Genomic DNA, 18,679 nt, shown 5'->3' on the forward strand with positions numbered 1-18,679 from the left:
TTTACTGACATTGCATATGAAAACGAAAAAGAAAGTTTATTTTCTGTTAACGAGTACAGGTTCATTTACAATGGTTAAGATCTCCTAGTAGGTATTTAAAAAAAGAAAGTGAATAATTTCACTCTATTTGGAATTCTTGAATACCTACTTCATACCTTTGAATTGATGACAAGCGGTATTTATATTTAAACCTTATTGCACAAAATATACACCAATGTACAAATTTGTCTCTCTAAATTTATAAATTTAGTGCAAGTCCTGTCTGGTAAAAGAATTTGTTAAACGGGATTGGCTAAACAAGAACAGATTACTTTTTCCGTGCTGTTGACTCAATATTTGTCTAATAATATTGCATAGTATTCAGTTATATTTTTTAAAATTTTACTAGGTATTCAAAATTGAAATAAGTAATGCAGTTATACATGCGTAATGTGTGTGTGTGTGTGTGTAATGGATTGCGACTAATAAATGATTATGATTATGATTGCAATCCAGTAATAAACCAAAAATGAAACTATGAATTGTTGCTATGAAATACAATTTATTTGTGACTTTACGATTTCATTTGCTTATAGGGTGAATTAAGGTATTGGAATAACTTTTAATATAGGTGGTATAATAATAGGTGGGGTAATGACGATAGTATTTGCTACGGTATACTCCGTGTAGTATACAGTAGTACTTATTTGGAGTGTTTTCTTTGCGGGTGCATGTCACCCCAAGGTTTATTGCTGCGTTTTTGCCGATTCCTGTGGCTGAATCCCTATTACTTTACTATTGTGAAATATTGGACGAAGTTTAGGACGAAACATCAGGACCATCAGGTCATTGAATAATCTGTTTATATAAATAAAAAAAAAACATATTTTAGATGTTATTTCTGAGTTGATGAATTGATGGAATATTTGTTATTTTAATTAATTAATGTTGATGATTCTTGATGAAGATAATGATTGATATCCATGACGACATTGACATCTGATTACGATCTTAGTAACGATGAGTAGGTATCTAAGGAAAATCTAAGGTAATAGAGGTCCGATAACGATGATGATGTATATGACTGAACATGTCTACTACAGTGTCGATGTCGGCGACGATGTTTGCCCCATGACAGGGTCAATAACTGACCATATCGATGATAAAAACGGAGCTGGACGATTTAGATGACAATGTCGGCGATAATGCTTGACCGACCACTTTGATGACGTTATATGGATGATGTATATAGTAAGATTAATTGATGATGATAGTGATTGACTGAGTCGATGTGCATGATCAATGAATTAATTATTGACGAGGACTGAGACTAAAATGATCGTTGCTACTGCCAATAATTATAACATTTTTATTTTTTTATGTTTCAACGCTGGTAACCTGGCTGAACGGATGAAGTTGATGATAAGCGAGGGCTTCGCAGCAAGAGCTGACTGAAGCAAAGGAGGTTAAACTGTTAAGATGGTGCTGCCAGCAGTGGGCAGGGCCCAAGCTGCCGATGGTCAGGGCCACAGAGTGAGGAACCGACGTACATACGCGCCGTGTCCAAGATTACCACCTTCTGCATCTGAACCTTGATCCAGCGACCCAGCAAGAGTATCTCTAGGTGTTGTTCGAGACTCTTCGCTGACATGATTGCTAGTTATCATATTAATATTATGAATCTAGAATATAACTGTTGAGTTTTGGCAGACTGTCTAGTGCAGGCCGTAATGGCAGACTGTCTAGAGCAGGCCATGACTGTTTATTATGTTAGTTTATGTTTTGGCAAAGTTAGGTTATTGTAATATGGGCTTTGTTGTTTGATCCAAATTAAAATATATATATTAGTTTATACTTTGGCAAACTGACCAGCGCAGGCCTTGAAGGCAGACTGTCTGGGGTAGGCCGCGATTGTTTATGATGTTGATGATTTAAACTTTGGCTGACTGTCTAGAACAGGCTTTGATAGCAGCCTGTCTTCTAGAGCAGGCCGTGATGGCAGACTGTCTAGACTGGTCCAGTCTAGAGCAGGCCATACCAAATAAAATTATTAGATTGACTAGGTTGAATCTTGGCAGACTGTCTAGAACAGGCTTTGATAGCAGCCTGTCTTCTAGAGCAGGCCGTGATGGCAGACTGTCTAGACTGGTCCAGTCTAGAGCAGGCCATACCAAATCAAATTATTAGATTGACTAGGTTGGATCTTGGCAGACTGTCTAGAACAGGCTTTGATAGCAGCCTGTCTTCTAGAGCAGGCCGTGATGGCAGACTGTCTAGACTGGTCCAGTCTAGAGCAGGCCATACCAAATCAAATTATTAGATTGTCTAGGTTGAATTTGGCAGACTGTCTAGAACAGGCTTTGATAGCAGCCTGTCTTCTAGAGCAGGCCGTAGTGGCAGACTGTCTAGACTAGTCAAGTCTAGAGCAGGCCATAACAATTTATACTTTGGGATTATGTCTAGAGCAGGCCTTAAGGGCAGACTGTGGTTGTTTATGATGTATTATGCTTTGCCAAACTAATAGAGCAGGCCTTAAGGGCAGACTGTGGTTGTTTATGATGTATTATGCTTTGCCAAACTATTAGAGCAGGCCTTATGGGCAGACTGTGATTGTTTATGATGTATTATGTTTTGCCAAACTATTTAGAGCAGGCCTTAATGGCAGACTGTGGTTGTTTATGATGTATTATGCTTTGCCAAACTATTATAGCAGGCCTTATGGGCAGACTGTGTTTGTTTATGATGAATTATGCTTTGTAAACTATTTAGAGCAGGCCTTAATGGCAGACTGTGATTGTTTATGATGAATTATGCTTTGTAACCTATTTAGAGCAGGCCTTAATGGCAGACTGTGATTGTTTATGATGAATTATGCTTTGTAACCTATTTAGAGCAGGCCTTAATGGCAGACTGTGTTTGTTTATGATGAATTATGCTTTGTAAACTATTTAGAGCAGGCCTTAATGGCAGACTGTGATTTTTTATGATGAATTATGCTTTGTAACCTATTTAGAGCAGGCCTTGATGGCAGACTGTGATTGTTTATGATGAATTATGCTTTGTAACCTATTTAGAGCAGGCCTTAATGGCAGACTGTGATTGTTTATGATGAATTATGCTTTGTAACCTATTTAGAGCAGGCCTTAATGGCAGACTGTGATTGTTTATGATGAATTATGTTTTGCAAACTATATAAAGCAGGCCTTAATACTGTGATTGTTTATGATGAATTATGTTTTGCTAAACTATTTAGAGCAGACCTTAAGGGGAGACTGTCATTATTTATGACGTGTTATACTTTGCCATACTGTTTAGAGCAGGCCTTGAGGGCAGACTGTGATTGTTGATGTTGGTTTATACTTTGGCAGACTGTCTAGAGCAGACCATGACTGTAAATTAGTTTATATAAGTATATTGAAAGATTATCGAAAGAAGGTTGTTAATGCTACCAGGTGCTGGTCGTATTAAATTATTGTTTACATGATGTCAGGTTAAAGCATGTGAAGTGAGAAGATTGATTTCTCAATAAGGTTAGCTGGTTGTATTAAATTATTGTTTACATGATCTCAGGTTAAAGCATGTGAAATGAGAAGATTGATTTCTCAATAAGGTTAGCTGGTTATATTAAGTTATTGTTTACATGATCTCAGGTTAAAGCATGTGAAGTGAGAAGATTGATTTCTCAATAAGGTTAATATATGCAAATAGTCATTGGCTGTGATTGACTAATAAAGGTCTATAGTCAGACGTTTACAAAAACTATTCTTATGAATGTTTGTTTGATATCGATAAAATTGTTATGATATATGCTGTTATTAATGTACAATTGTTTTTAGTGAGAGGACTCACTTTAAATAAAAGGACGGCCGAAGCTGTAAGCATCACAATACCTAGTTAATGTCCTGTATGTGGCTTTACACTGATAATCATGTAGTAGGCACCCGGCTTTATACTTTTTGTTTATTGTATCTATGGTAATTTGCTAGAGAGAGAGAGAGAACTGTCAGATATGGCGGCGCGCGTTGCCCGAGGTTATGTTCGATTTGATATTATTGTAATCTTAAACTAATCCTGTATATCAATGTAATAAAAGAAATGTTGCTGAAAGCAGTGGTTTGAGTGCTGAACCCCTTTTGCCGAGCATTAAATCTGTGAATGATTTAGGGCTTGCAATTCGAATATTCGAATATTCGAATTTGTCGAATATTCGGCCTGTTTTGATATTCGAATATTCGGCCGCTCAGGTTTCGAATATTCGAATATTTTTTATTACTATAAAAAAATCTATGTCATACGCTGTAGTTACAGTTTCTGTATGTTTTCCGGGTATTTACAGTGAATGAGGAACGGTAGGTACACAAATACGAAGGAAATAATATTTTTACTGTATTCCTCTCGATAGACTTCGTGAATACAGTGAAACCTAACTCAATTTAAAAGAAAACGAAATCAAAAAGTATGTTATTTTTACGGTGCGTAAGTCTTAAGTTACAGGGTCATTCTGTTTATTCAGTACAAGCGTAGGGGAGATAGGGGAGCATTGGGCAGTCGGGAGGTTCGGGCACCACCTTGTAAGTCGGGTCGTATGAAAGGTACTTAATTTTGTATACTGTGGTAGTTTAGCTTACTAACTGGCAACACCGCTCAGGTTAATGTCATCTGCCATTTTGATTAGTTGTCAGTGTCACATGGTGTCGACCGTTTCGTGCGTGCAAAAGTAAATATTTTGATGTGATTTCGAAGGAAATAACAACGTGATCTGCGTAAAGCCGTAAGTTTCTGTATTGTCATCTAGTTATGTGTTTACGAAAGCTAATATTAACGTATAAATTAAGGTAAAACATTAGACTACAAAAAACATATTTGAATTTATTTGTGAAATGAAGGGGTGGGGAGCATTGAGCACTAATTTTAAAGGGAGGTTTGGGCATGCCCAATGCTCCCGCCACTATTGTTTGTTTCGGCAATCGCTGTAAAAAGTAAGTTCTGTTAAAAGAAAATGTTTGGAGGAAGAAAATTCGTTTGATGAAGATGATGTGGTTGTATTAGATAGAAATTTTAAGGTCAAAGATTATGTGCTAGTGAAATTTGACACTAAGAAAACTGTCTATCACTATGTTGGCCAAATTGAAGAAGTTCGTCACTCGATGGCAACTATTAAATTTATGCGTACGAGTAAGATACGTAATACATTTATGTATCCAGAGATTGAAGATATATCAAGTGTCCCATTGAAAGACATCAAAACCAAATTGCCAAACCCAAAGATATGGGTCAAGCGTGGCAGCTCTAAGTATACTTTTGATAAGCCCATCTGGGTTATACCGAATCTTAGATAAATTTTATTACTGAAGTAAGAATACTGAGTATTGAGTACTAAATCTTTAGTATTTTTTTGTTTTGAGTACTTATAGTTTAAAACAGTTGATTGTTTGTTGATTTTATTGCAAGTTTTTATGATTATATTATTTAATATTCAAGTAATTTACCATTAAGTGGCCTATTTAATACAGTGCCCAAACCTCCCATTGAGGTGTCCAAACCTCCCGACCATTGGGAGGTTTGGGCACTTTTGACAGTATTCAGAAAATCTCTTGCAATTTTGAGACTGATTATAATTGTATAAGTGTTCTTCGTTATAATTGAAGCCAAATATATGTGCTACTAATATAAGGAGTAAAAAGTTGATTTTGTTAAAAAATTGCATTTATATTAAGGCTTAAGTAAAAAAGTGCCCAATGCTCCCCTATCTCCCCTACGTTAAGCGAATTTTTGAAGTCTAAACCTTGCCACTTATCGCAATTCTCAAATTTAATCATACCAAACCTGCCCAACTTGGTAATCTAACCATGCACCTTTAGCTGACGAATAATCCACCCAGTACTCAACTAACTTTTTCCCTTGAATATTCCAATATTATATAATTAGCCGACCATTAGGAATAATAACTTGCCAAAACAAATAAAATCAATAAAGATTCAAAATACAATGAAATTGAAGGCCTTTTTACAGGCCTCTGAGTGATTGCAAGTTAATTTAAATCGGAAAATAATTACCTACTAAAAAAAATATCTTACTTACCTAGGTGTTTGGATGGTTAAAGTTATATTATTTCACGCAACGACGCATTTATAATAAGTTTTATCTAGAAATATTAAATACGTCTAATTTTGGCGATTTACTTGTTTTTATATGTGCATCTTATAGTAGGATGATAAAATCTAGTCAATTAAGTGGATTTCTGCCAAATATCCTTAGTTTTAGCAATATGTGAAAAAAGCTTTCGAATAAAACGATAATAAACCGATTTCTCGTTCCTTTTCTTATTTTTTATAATATTCGAATAATTATTCGAATATTCGAATACGTCGTCAGAAAAAGTCGAATATTCGAATATCTGAAAGTTTCGAATATTTGCAAGCCCTAGAATGATTACAGTCCTCACTAGTTTTAGGAGCCGGTTCCGTTATCGAGACGGGTATATTTACCTAAAATATTTAAATCTCAGCTCCTGTTTCGTCTTAAACATAATAAATTTATTGCTTTGTGATAATCGTTGATAATCGTTGGTATAAACCGCCAATCGAAACTTAAACAATGTATGGAAAAGGTCACGTGACTTTTCGTAGCATCTGTCATCCCGATATTTTTTTTATTCGTGTGACGTTTGTCGATGTACGATTATCATATTTTACTTTTTACGAACAAAATACGAGTATTGCAAGTAGAATGTTAGAATAGATAGTTAAACGCAAACTAGCAACACAGTTTTGACATGTATGTGTCACATCTTTATTTAAAAAAAATAAAACTTCTTCTTGTCTTTGTCTTACATCCGATGGTTTCATTTTGCATTTTCCTAAGCCCTTAAATATTAATTAAAACATTAATCTGCTTAATATAAGAGGTTTCTAAGAGGTTATGGGCTATTTTTACCTCAAATAATTAAAATTAGTGTTTTACCGATAAGTTTCGCGGCTCAGTTGTCAAACAAGTTAACTTAACCTCAAAGTGCCCACGCGCTGTGTGGCAAGTTTTTATCTTTTCAGCAATTTCAGCCTAAATTATCATTAAATCATGGCTGCGCAAATATCAATGGGCACAATTGAGAAGTTAATTGGCAGGGAAAATTACCCGACATGGAAATTTGCGGTCCAAAATTACTTGGAACATGAAGACTTGTGGGACACTATCGAACCAAGTGCCGGTTATGTGGCAAACGTCAAGAAGGATACTAAAGCAAAGTCGAAGATAATACTTCTGATTGATCCAATTAACTACGTCCATGTACAGGAGGCGACCACGGCGAAACAGGTATGGACTAAATTAGGACAAGTGTTTGACGACTCCGGGCTCAGTAGAAAAGTAGGTTTATTAAGAGATCTGATATCAGCCAAGTTGGAGGACAGCTCTGGTATTGAAGAGTATGTAAATAAAGTAATGACAACAGCTCATAAGCTTAGAAATATTAAATTTGTAGTCGAAGATGAGTGGCTTGGTACTTTGCTGCTCGCTGGCCTTCCTGATGTCTACAAACCGATGATTATGGCTATTGAGAGCTCAGGTGTGTCCATTACAGCTGATTTTGTAAAAACAAAGCTGCTCCAGGAGGTGAAAACTTCAGATTCTGCAGCGTTATATGTAAACCATAATAAAACTAAAAATATACCTAAGTCTCAGAAAAGTTCACATGGAAATCAACAAAAGAAGGGGCCGAGATGCTATAATTGCAATAAGTACGGCCATTTTAGCAGTAACTGTCACTTCCAGAAGAAAAATAAAACAAATACCCAAAATAATGGTTATTTTGCCGCTTTTTCTGTTGCAGACAATTTGGATGAGAACCGCTGGTATATCGATTCCGGCTGTGCTTACCACATGTGTAGGGACAGAAACTGGATGTACAATGTTACTTCGTCAACAGTAAGTAGCATTAAGGTGGCAGATAAGGAGACTTTAAAAGTGGAAGGATGTGGTAACGTGAACTTACAAATAAAAGACTCCGAAGGCAAACCTCAGACAATTCAGGTTAGAAATGTGTTATATGTACCTACTCTGGCTACTAACTTACTTTCTGTGAGTGAGATGACAAATAATGGCTGTGTGCTTCAATTTGAAAAAAATGTCTGTAGAGTCTATCAAAATAAAAGACTGATCATGACAGCTTATAAGTGCAATAACATGTATCTTTTAAAAGAAATTTCTGTAGCTCCGGCATTTTTATCAACCGTTGAAGAACAAGATATAAATATTTGGCATCTTCGAATGGCTCATCTGAACTTCACAGACTTACAGAAAATAGTTGATTGTACAGAGGGTGTTAAATTATCAAAGAAAGGCAGCCAAGTCTGTACAACCTGTATGGCAGGTAAGATGAAACGACAACCATTTAAAAATATTGGAACCAGGGCTACTGAACCTTTGCAACTAATTCATACAGATGTTTGTGGACCGATGGAAACTAGCTCTATAGGAGGTTCCAAATATTATGTCAATTTTATTGACGATTATAGTAGGAAAGTTTATGTTTATTTTATGAAAAACAAGTCTGAAACTTTACAGAGCTTTAAGGATTTTAAGAATCTAGTGGAAAATGAGACTGGAAAAAGAATAAAAATGATCCGTTCTGACAATGGAACAGAATATGTTAATAAGGAATTTAAATTATTTTTGAATAAATTCGGCATACAACATCAAACAACTAATCCTTACTGCAGTGAACAGAATGGGATGGCCGAGAGGATGCACCAAAATCTGGTGCAAAAAGCTAAATGTTTGATTCTGAATTCCAGGTTAGAAAAAGCATTTTGGGCCGAGGCAGTATCCACGGCTGCTTACATAATTAATCGGTCACCAACCAAAGCTCTGGACTACAAAACACCATATGAAATGTGGTCTGGTAAGAAGCCTAATATTGATAATTTAAGAATATTTGGTTGTCAAGCCATGGTTCATGTGCCTAAAGAAAAAAGACAAAAATGGGACCCCAAGGCGGTCGAAATGTTATTTGTTGGATACTGTGAATACACCAAGGGATACAGATTTTATGATTTAAAGCAGAGAAGAATATACAAAAGCAGGGATGCTGTTTTTCTTGAGCACAAAGTTCAAAATAATAGCGTTATTGTACCATTATCAGAACTGCAGGAAGAGGAGACCGAAGACTTGTTTCAAACAGTTGATACTTCTAGTGAACCTTCTGACACATCTGAGCCTCAAAATTCAGCCGATACGACTCTAAATGGGAGCCTTAAAAAAGAATTATCTGAAGATGAGGATACTTACTTTACTGATAATGCCGATGAGGAGTACTTACCAGATGAAACACTAAGTGATGAATTATCTCGTAAAATGACGCTAAGGCCAAGAAATAATAAGCCTGTCACCTACTTATGTCAAGAAAGCACGAGTGGTTCAAACCAAGCAGTAGCTTTTTTTGCAAAAGAGCCAGAAACACTGAAGGAAGCTCTTTCAGGTCCAAACGCAAAAGAATGGAAAAATGCCATGAGTAATGAATATGAGTCACTCCTGCAAAATAATACATGGACGTTAGTACCCTTACCAGAAGGCAAGAGAGCCATTCCGTGTAAATGGGTCTATAAAATAAAGACTGATGCCAAGGGCGAGATTGTACGATACAAAGCAAGACTGGTCATTAAAGGTTTCATTCAGAGAAAAGGAATGGAATATAATGAAATATTTGCTCCGGTTGTTCGTCATACTTCAATCAGATATTTATTAGCATTGGCAGTCAAGTACAATTTATTCATTGAACAAATGGATGCGGTTACGGCCTTCTTACAAGGGGATATAGATACAGAAATATACATGTACCAACCACCGTCTTATGAACATGGAGAAGAAGTATGCAAGTTGAATAAATCAATTTATGGCCTGAAGCAGGCGAGTCGACAGTGGAACTTGAAGCTTACATCTGTGTTAAAGGAATTGGGACTGAAAAGTTCATCAGTGGACCCTTGCATATTTCACAAAACATTTGAAGGAAATATTCTAATTGTACTCATTTATGTTGATGACATATTGATATTTTATAACAATGAACACATGGGTCAAGAAATAAAAAAACAATTAAAAAGCAAATTCGACATGAAGGAGCTTGGTTACATACATCATTTTGTCGGTTGGAGAATTGAACAAAATTCGTCTAGAAGTGAAATTTATATTGATCAGACCGCTTACATAGAGAAAATTCTGCAAAGATTCAAGATGACAGATTGTAATCCGGTGCATTCACCATGTGACCCTAGCATTAAATTGATCAGCACAGAAGATGAAAAAAATATACTTACAAACATACCTTACCAAGAAGCAATTGGAAGCCTGTTGTATTTATCCCAAGGGACCAGGCCGGATATATGTTTTATAGTAAACAAATTAAGTAGCTTTAATAACAAGCCAGAACAGCAGCACTGGCTTGCTTTGAAAAGAGTGCTGCGATATATTAAAGGTACTAAGGAAATGAAATTAATATATAGCCAAAATACTGAAGAAAAAAGAACGTCTGGCTACTGTGACTCTGACTGGGCTTCAGACATTAACAGCCGAAGATCTTGCTCCGGCTACACTTTTTTGTTTCAGGGTGCAGCAATATCATGGCGTTCTAAACGTCAAAACACCATTGCGCTTTCAACCATGGAAGCAGAATTTATGTCGCTTGCTGCTGCCATACAAGAAGCGATGTGGCTCCGACACTTGGAGTCTGAATTACATTATGATGTTGGAACATCATCGACTGTTATATATTGTGATAATCAAAGCGCCATTAAATTTGCAGGTACAGAATCCTATTGTGCCCGCAGCAAACATATAGACATCAGATACCACTTTGTTCGAGAGAAAGTAGCTAAAAAGGAAATAGAAGTCATCTACCTTGGAACCGAGGATATGGTGGCTGATGTCCTGACCAAATCCACTTCACAAGTGAAAATTCAAAAATGTTCCAGTGCCATGGGTTTGCGCTTAAAGGGAGGATGTTAGAATAGATAGTTAAACGCAAACTAGCAACACAGTTTTGACATGTATGTGTCACATCTTTATTTAAAAAAAATAAAACTTCTTCTTGTCTTTGTCTTACATCCGATGGTTTCATTTTGCATTTTCCTAAGCCCTTAAATATTAATTAAAACATTAATCTGCTTAATATAAGAGGTTTCTAAGAATCTTCATAGAAGAGAGACACGAGTTCCTTCCGTCAACCCACACGAGTGTGGTTAAAACCATTTTATGTTCACGTCAACTCCGCACAGTACACTTAGGCATAGCAAACCAATTCACAAAACATGTTATCTCGATTGAAATCTGGTTTATTTCTAAACTTATTTAATAACCTTAAGATTGGTGATCTGTGCTTTAATGCTTTTACACTAAATATACACTTACAGACAAGAGTGTAAAATCTAGTGATAATGCGGGCGGGCATAATGATTCTGAATACGAAAAAGGGGGATAATAATTATGGCAATTTTTTTATAGAGGCTTCACCTAGCTAGGGAAGTCTTTCCCAATTTATTCTCCTTATTTTTTCTAACTTGTCGAAATTAAAATTTCATTATGTTACACCTAGTGTTATACTGGATGGACTATGCGACAAGTTTGCTTTATGAATAACATTAACAACCTTTGTATTACGATACCCTTTTCACGATGACATCCTGTTATTAAGTGCCTTTCTTTTAGGAAAGGTAAATATACCTTGCGTAAAAGTTTTATCGGTACAATTAAGCTCACGAAAGCGCCTTATTAAGGAATAACGATTATCCAATTTTTTATTATACTACGCCTCCAGTAAACTGAAAATTGTTTCAACGACCAACGTTCTATTAAACACATTTATTAGTAAAAAAATACACAGATAAGGATTAAGGTAACATTCGGGTTCAGACTGCGCCAGCGTTACAGCGGTGCTTACTAGAGTGTTGCTGTGCAGCATTGCCGTCAGTAATGATTGCAGGAGATGTCAAAATCAGGCCGGGCAAGGGCAAGGGTGACATTGCCCGAGTTTACTTCGCTGCCATTCGAATGTAATCTTAATGCAAAATATATCTGAACAACAGCTTGTTCTAACTTTTGTCTACAGACAGACAGACGGACAGACAGACTGACAGTGGAGACTTAGTAATAGGGTCCCGTTTTTACCCTTTGGGTACGGAACCCTAAAAACCAGTCGAACACTCACAGCTTCGTAGATTAATAATAAGATACAGGAAACAACGTCAATTAGGTACCTTTACTCATGCGTATGTCAAGATTGGACCGAGGGATTTCAAAGTCGTTCAGGGGCGTACTTTTTCATGGATCAACGTTCACGGTCGCAGTAGGTACTTAATTTAATCTTTTTGCTGAAAGAGTTTTTTAATGAGATAGAATCGTTACTTTATAAGTTTTATACCTTTATAATTATTTTATATTACTACGGAATAAAGGTATAAAAAATAGTGAAAGATTTTGCTATTGTTAAACGGATCGTTAACCCATTTGGGGTATTTGGTCACCGGTGTGGTTGGTTCTTAAAATTATAGGTTAACAGCACTTTATGGTTTGAGTAGCGTTTATCGTCCGCAGTAAATCCCAACTATTGACCAGGATGTAGCCGTAAAATTGCATTAACTTTTGTTAAAAATCGTCATAGATCATGTTTTACACCTTTATTTTATGGTCCTTTATCATTTTTTCCCTTGTTTACCAGCATTCTTGTCCAACTACACGTATACATATAAAATGTACCTAACGGGGCATTTTCACTTAACTGTGCACTTTAAAGCGCGACTTAAGTCGTGTTTCAGTAACGTCTAAGAACCGTTACATTCCTGACAAAATGTATGGGATTTGACATAGACCGTCAGTTTTGTAAAGATTACTAACTGGCCGTTAAAGGTGCACAGTTAAGTGAAAATGTCCAACTATACGTATAACTATATACACATTTTTTGTGTACAGCGTGAAAACGGAAGCGACAACCAACGGCGCGCTCTCGCGGTTGTACATCGCCAACGCCAACCGGCACGACTCCGGCAACTACAGCTGCTCGCTCGCCGACGTCGCCGCTTCTGCGGTCTCCGTGCATGTACTCAGAGGTAACATGTACCGCTGTAACACTATAAGTAGATAAAATGTCCCCAACCAATGTGCAACACTCAACGAAGTTCTATAGGACACGACAGCGTATGAGCATGTACAGTCAGCAGCAGAAGTTGCTAAGCGGGTGAGGTGTGGTCGTCGACCTATATCAATATTGTTTTTATATCTAATTAGTTTTGAAAATAACTAACAAAATTTGTACAAAAAAATAGCTATGTGATTTTTTTGCACATAACGATATTAAATGCCTTGTTTTCCGTCGAGGTTGATGGCGATAATGTTGCACATGGCGATTTATTGACCCTAAAATCCGCTATGTATCATTTCTCGTGCTTCGTTACTTTGGCAACAAATCGCTATGTGTAAACTTTTCACATGACGATTTTAAGTGAACCAAATTTAAGTCGCTATGTAGCAAAATTCTGGTTAAAATAATTTATATTGTAAAAATTTACGAAAATAACTGTTTATTTTCTGCATAAGTATCATGTTAAAACCATTGATCTACCAGAAAAAAAATACAGGTGCAACAAATATTTAATTTAATTTAATTTAATTTTCTTTATTTAGAAACAAACAGTCTCTTATAGTAATACATTATTACAATGAAGGGTTATCAGACTTATAGACCTACAGTTTCCTTAAATAGAATATATAAATATATTACAAACAGGAAAATAAACAGTTTTTTTTGTCTCCTGTAAAGAAGCTAAAAAATACATGGCGATTTTTTATTCGCACCGACGCATAGTGAATCGTATTATTACCAAAATAAGGTTTATGTTTATTTAATTATTTTTAGTCATTAGTAAGTTTTGGTTGTCGCCTGACGATGAGTTCCTATATACACAAGACGAGACTATATACTATCTTTTGTTGTGTAGGAACCTGTGAAATAAGTACAACGTCGCTAATATGTGTTTTCTACATTTTCCTTTTGGTAACCCCTAGTATGCGATAATGTTATATAAAATATACTTTCCTTTGTAGACCTCAAAATATTCAAATATTTCCAACGTCGTACTCGTACCAAGTTAATTTTTGAGTCAAGAGACGAGAGTATCGACATGAATCAGACCAGTAATATATTCCCAAATCCTCTCTTATGACTGTCGCTAGCTATGCCAAAAATGCCAATAGGATCGAAGGCATCACCCGCATATTAATACAAGCATGTTTGCAAGTATTTTTTATCGTAGGAATTTGTGTTTTCTCCCGGCCGCGACCTGTCGAATTTATGCTGACAGGGGAGGCTTAGGCAATATTCGCAGAATGCTTGAAAAAGTTCCAAAGAGGCTGCAACTGTGAGTTTTATCCAGGCAAGATTAAGGTGATGAAAAAATTCGACAGAAATATCTAAAATTATTTGGATTTTCCAAGGTAAATTATTACTAGTTTATTAAACTCATTAAAAATTCGGTAAGTATTTCTAGTTACAAAAAAAAAACAAAAACAAAATGTTACAAAAAAGTTGCAGCCATGTAGGTACATACGAATAGATATTCCGGACAAAATCAGTGTTATCCCCAGAAAAACCTGAATTGCGCATAGTTTTTTTTTAAAGCGCCGCTGCATCCGATAGTTTTTTACACAGTTTTGGACGGATTTTAACGGATTTTCTCCTACAACTGAATGATTCGTTTGAGTTTGATAATTTTAAATTTTTTATCCGATGTAAACAAGAGGTACCTTGTGTAGGCTCCATTCTACAGTAGGTACAATTTATATGTGAAACACACGTACACGAACAAAGGGTGGGTAGAGGCAGGCGTGGCTCACTCCGCGATTTCGTCGCTTTGCTACAGGTAGCTAAAAGTACATTCGTTCCGCCCCAATTTTGGGGAAAGCCATAAGCCGCGCGTAGCGCTGTCGCCACCTAGCGGCCATATCTGTGCTGATCGTAACAGACGCGTTTTGTTAGAGAGTGAGTCTTCTGTACTTAGTAATTGTGGTAGAGGTCACGGACTTCCGCTTGCTTCGAACTCGGAAAACATTTTTCCGGCCGGCCGTATTCGAACAATGCTTATAAGATGCCACAGCGATACGATATTGATCTGTCAGTGTCAGTACCTATCAAAAGTGGCGTTTTTGGTTGAAGAAATGTCACTTTTGACCCTGACATATCGGTATCGTATATCGCTGTGGCATCTTATTAGAATTGTTAGAATACGGCCGTTAGGTTCGAGTACCTAAAATACTATCTAAATACTACACCCCTTAAACCACAAGCTAGTCCCTGGTACTCTATAGCTCTTTTTCTGATCTTTCACTCTAATCTTTATATTAGGTATAATAAAATACATCAAAGTCTGCTACTGCCATTACAAAGTGTTATCTGGACTCTAAATTTAGTAGGTACCTTTACTCGTAAATCTTGAACTTGGCACACAGTAAGACTTAAGTCTGCACCCTTTTCTTTTAAATACGAGAACATACGCGCTGACTTGAAAATATAAATTTACGATATCGGGGTGGCATAAAAGTGAACCAATGATTATTTTATTTTCGGAAATCAAGTAAGTAGGTATATGTAGCCCGGCTAATTATTTAAGCTAATCTACGGACGCTTTTATTGTGATAATTAGATTAGATTAGATTAGATTATTTATTTCATGAAATAAATTACAGTACAACTTTGCCTAAGCCAAAATTATAAGAATTTACATCACAATCGTCAAAAACTAAAAACTAACATGCAAGAATTCCATAAACCATTATATAATTTAATATTATATCTCCCAAATATATATTGAGTTCAAATTTTCAATTATCTCCAGATTTGAAATATCGCTAATCCAGGGAAAACAATAATGCAAACTCCGTGGCAATAATGGCCGATCAGCTATTTCGATTGGAGGTATCACCGTTTCATCTAAAAACAGTAGGTACCCTGAAAAGAATCATTTGTCGCTTGATCGGTTCCGTGGTTCCGTGATATCGAAGAATGCTTAAATAGGTCAGACATATGAAAGACGATCGGCGAGATTGAAAATTGATTCAGCATTCACGGATCTTTGAGATTCAGGATTTGATGGGTTTTTCCATCGCTATAATGAGCACCCTGCGAAGCTCTTAAAATAAGAAGAAACAAATAAGTGCATGTACGATGTACGTATAAAAAAAGAACCAAATCAGTGTGACTGAACAAAAAGTTTAAAAATTGGGTATTTCTCCTGAAAAAAATATTTATCTATTTTTATTTACTTTTTATTTTAATATTAAAGATGAAAACACCTCAAAGTACCTAGTGTTAGATTTTAATAACTAAAAACCTTTACTTCCGCGACTGCAAACAATGCGAATCAAAAATTAATTATGGTAATATATGAAAGTTGCGAATTTTTAGCAGGCGAGTGGTATTTATTGGTGCCTAGGGGACAATAATGTGGAGTATGAATTCGCAGGGTATAAAGGGAACAAGCTGTTTTCGCCTCGACAGTTAATTTGAAACGTGATTTACTGTCCTATTTAAATTAAGTATATACATAGGGTTTAATCAGGAATTGTTATACATACTTCACCGGTTATCTTATTTCCTCAATTCATAAGAAGATATTTCTGGCAGGCATTCTGCGTTTGCTTTATATGTAGGTGACAAGGCGGTTCAACGTCATGTGATAGCGGGATTACTATAAAATACCGCAAGCCAGGCGGCCCAGGCGGGGACTTCGAGTTTAACCTTTGCGGTTGAAATTCTTGTGGCTGATCAGTGTGTATGCAAAATTTAACTATTGCATATTTAAATGTAAATACTTGCCGCTGATGCGGTTAACCGCTAGTGAGTGAATTAAATTTGTTAATTGTTCACAGGCGAGAACCCTCTTGCGATGCAGCGCGGCGGATCTGTGGCATTCTCGCATCCAACGCTGACTCTGCTTGCGGCGCTGGCCAGCTGACACATTGCCGGCGCGTGGTGGACGCGCGCCGTGTGAATTTACACGTCTCTGATTATCGCTAGGACTTATCGTGGTTCATGGTTGGAATTAACTTGATTTAATTTTTTTGTGATTACTATTGTATAAGAGATTTTTCAATATGGTGTCTTAAAACCACTGCGGCTCATAGTAGGCTCATAGTAGTAAGCGAAATTCTGGAGAAATCGATTTATAACTCCTTAGTATACTGAGGTAAGGGACAGCTATACGATTTAAGGATTTTTAGGTACATAATATCTATGATAAAAATAAAAATGTTTACCTTTATAAACTGAAATGTTATACACTAAGAAAAAGTGACCAATTCCATCGTAATTATGTACTTTATTAGAATTACGAGTTAAATGTCCGAATGCTGCTTTGAAAATAAAATAGAATAGACATTATAAAAAAAACAACGGGCGACCTGTGGTCCTATACCACCTGTAGACACACTATCCTTTTTGTTTACATTCTACAGAACTGATTGCTATGCTTAAACCTACTTACCTTATTCTCCAAAACAGTTACCTATTTAGCATACCTACTCTTTGATGCCAATACGACTCTGCAACGACCGAAATTACAATAAAAAGAGACTGCTTTCATAAAAGCCTACGGAGCAATTACCAATTTAATGAACAGCATACCAAAAGTGTATATATTTCGTTAAGTTCCGACGCCCATTTGCCTCATGAATATTTAATTAATTTAATATTTTACAAATTGAATTAAGTCAATGCATTTATCTAGTGGAAAGTACTTTTATTGTTCGCATTGAAAAGTTCTCGAAAAACTGTTATGTTGTGATAATTTATATTAATAAACCGGCCAAGTGCGAGTCGGACTCGCGTTCCAAGGTTTCCGTACATTAAGTCCGACTCACGCTTGACTGCACATTTCTAATAAGTTTTCCTGTCATCTATAGGTAAAGAACTATTTTGTGTATTTTTTTCAAAATTTTAGACCCAGTAGTTTCGGAGATAAAGGGGGGGGGAATGGTCATTTTTTGCCTATTTTCTTGAATAACTGGTAAACTATTTATCCTAAAATTATAAAAAAATATATTTGAGATTCTTACAATGAGCTCTTTCATTTGATATGTAACATGATATAGTTTGAAAAACTTTATTTTTTAATATTCGCATTTACCCCCCAAAAATGGCCTCCATATTTAAAATTCATATTTACATTACACGTCCGTTTCTGGGTCACAAACTTACATATGCGTGCCCAATTTCAACTTAATTGGTTTAGTAGTTTCGGAGAAAATAGACTGTGACAGACGGACAGACAGACGCACGAGTGATCCTATAAGGTTTCCGTTTTTTTCCTTTTGAGGTACGGAACCCTAAAAATAAATGGATGAATGCACTGCCATATTATAAACCGCTTGCTTAGCACGGACTTAAACCACGGCCACGTGGGCCTGTTCTTCTAGAGCTCTGGAGAGGTGTTGCGTGAACATATTATGTTGGGAACGTGTCCATTGTTTTGATGAGGCGAAATAAGAATAGTATATTAGCATTCGTGTACCGCAGTGGTTTGCAAACTTTAAAAAAAACTACAGCATGGTCAAAATCACACAGAAAATTTGCGTATTTAAAAAATACAACTGCTTACAACTTACTCAAAAATATGCCCCATAGTTCTTAATTCGCGGACATAACAACTATGGGACATATTTT

At 36.2% G+C, this 18,679-nt stretch overlaps 1 protein-coding gene across 1 annotated transcript in view; it reads left to right on the forward strand.

Moving 5' to 3' along the window:
* The window catches only part of LOC134659707 (lachesin-like), a 33,050-nt gene extending 15,919 nt beyond the window's left edge, over positions 1–17,131 (forward strand). Inside the window, exons 5-6 of the mRNA XM_063515403.1 lie at positions 12,937–13,073; positions 16,888–17,131. Of these exons, the coding sequence (XP_063371473.1) occupies positions 12,937–13,073; positions 16,888–16,973 (223 nt within the window). The 3' untranslated portion in view covers positions 16,974–17,131. The remainder of the gene's footprint in view (positions 1–12,936; positions 13,074–16,887) is intronic.
* The last annotated feature ends 1,548 nt before the right edge of the window (positions 17,132–18,679 follow it).

This window comes from Cydia amplana, chromosome 2 (genome assembly GCF_948474715.1).
Source record: "Cydia amplana chromosome 2, ilCydAmpl1.1, whole genome shotgun sequence".
Lineage (NCBI taxonomy): Eukaryota > Metazoa > Arthropoda > Insecta > Lepidoptera > Tortricidae > Cydia > Cydia amplana.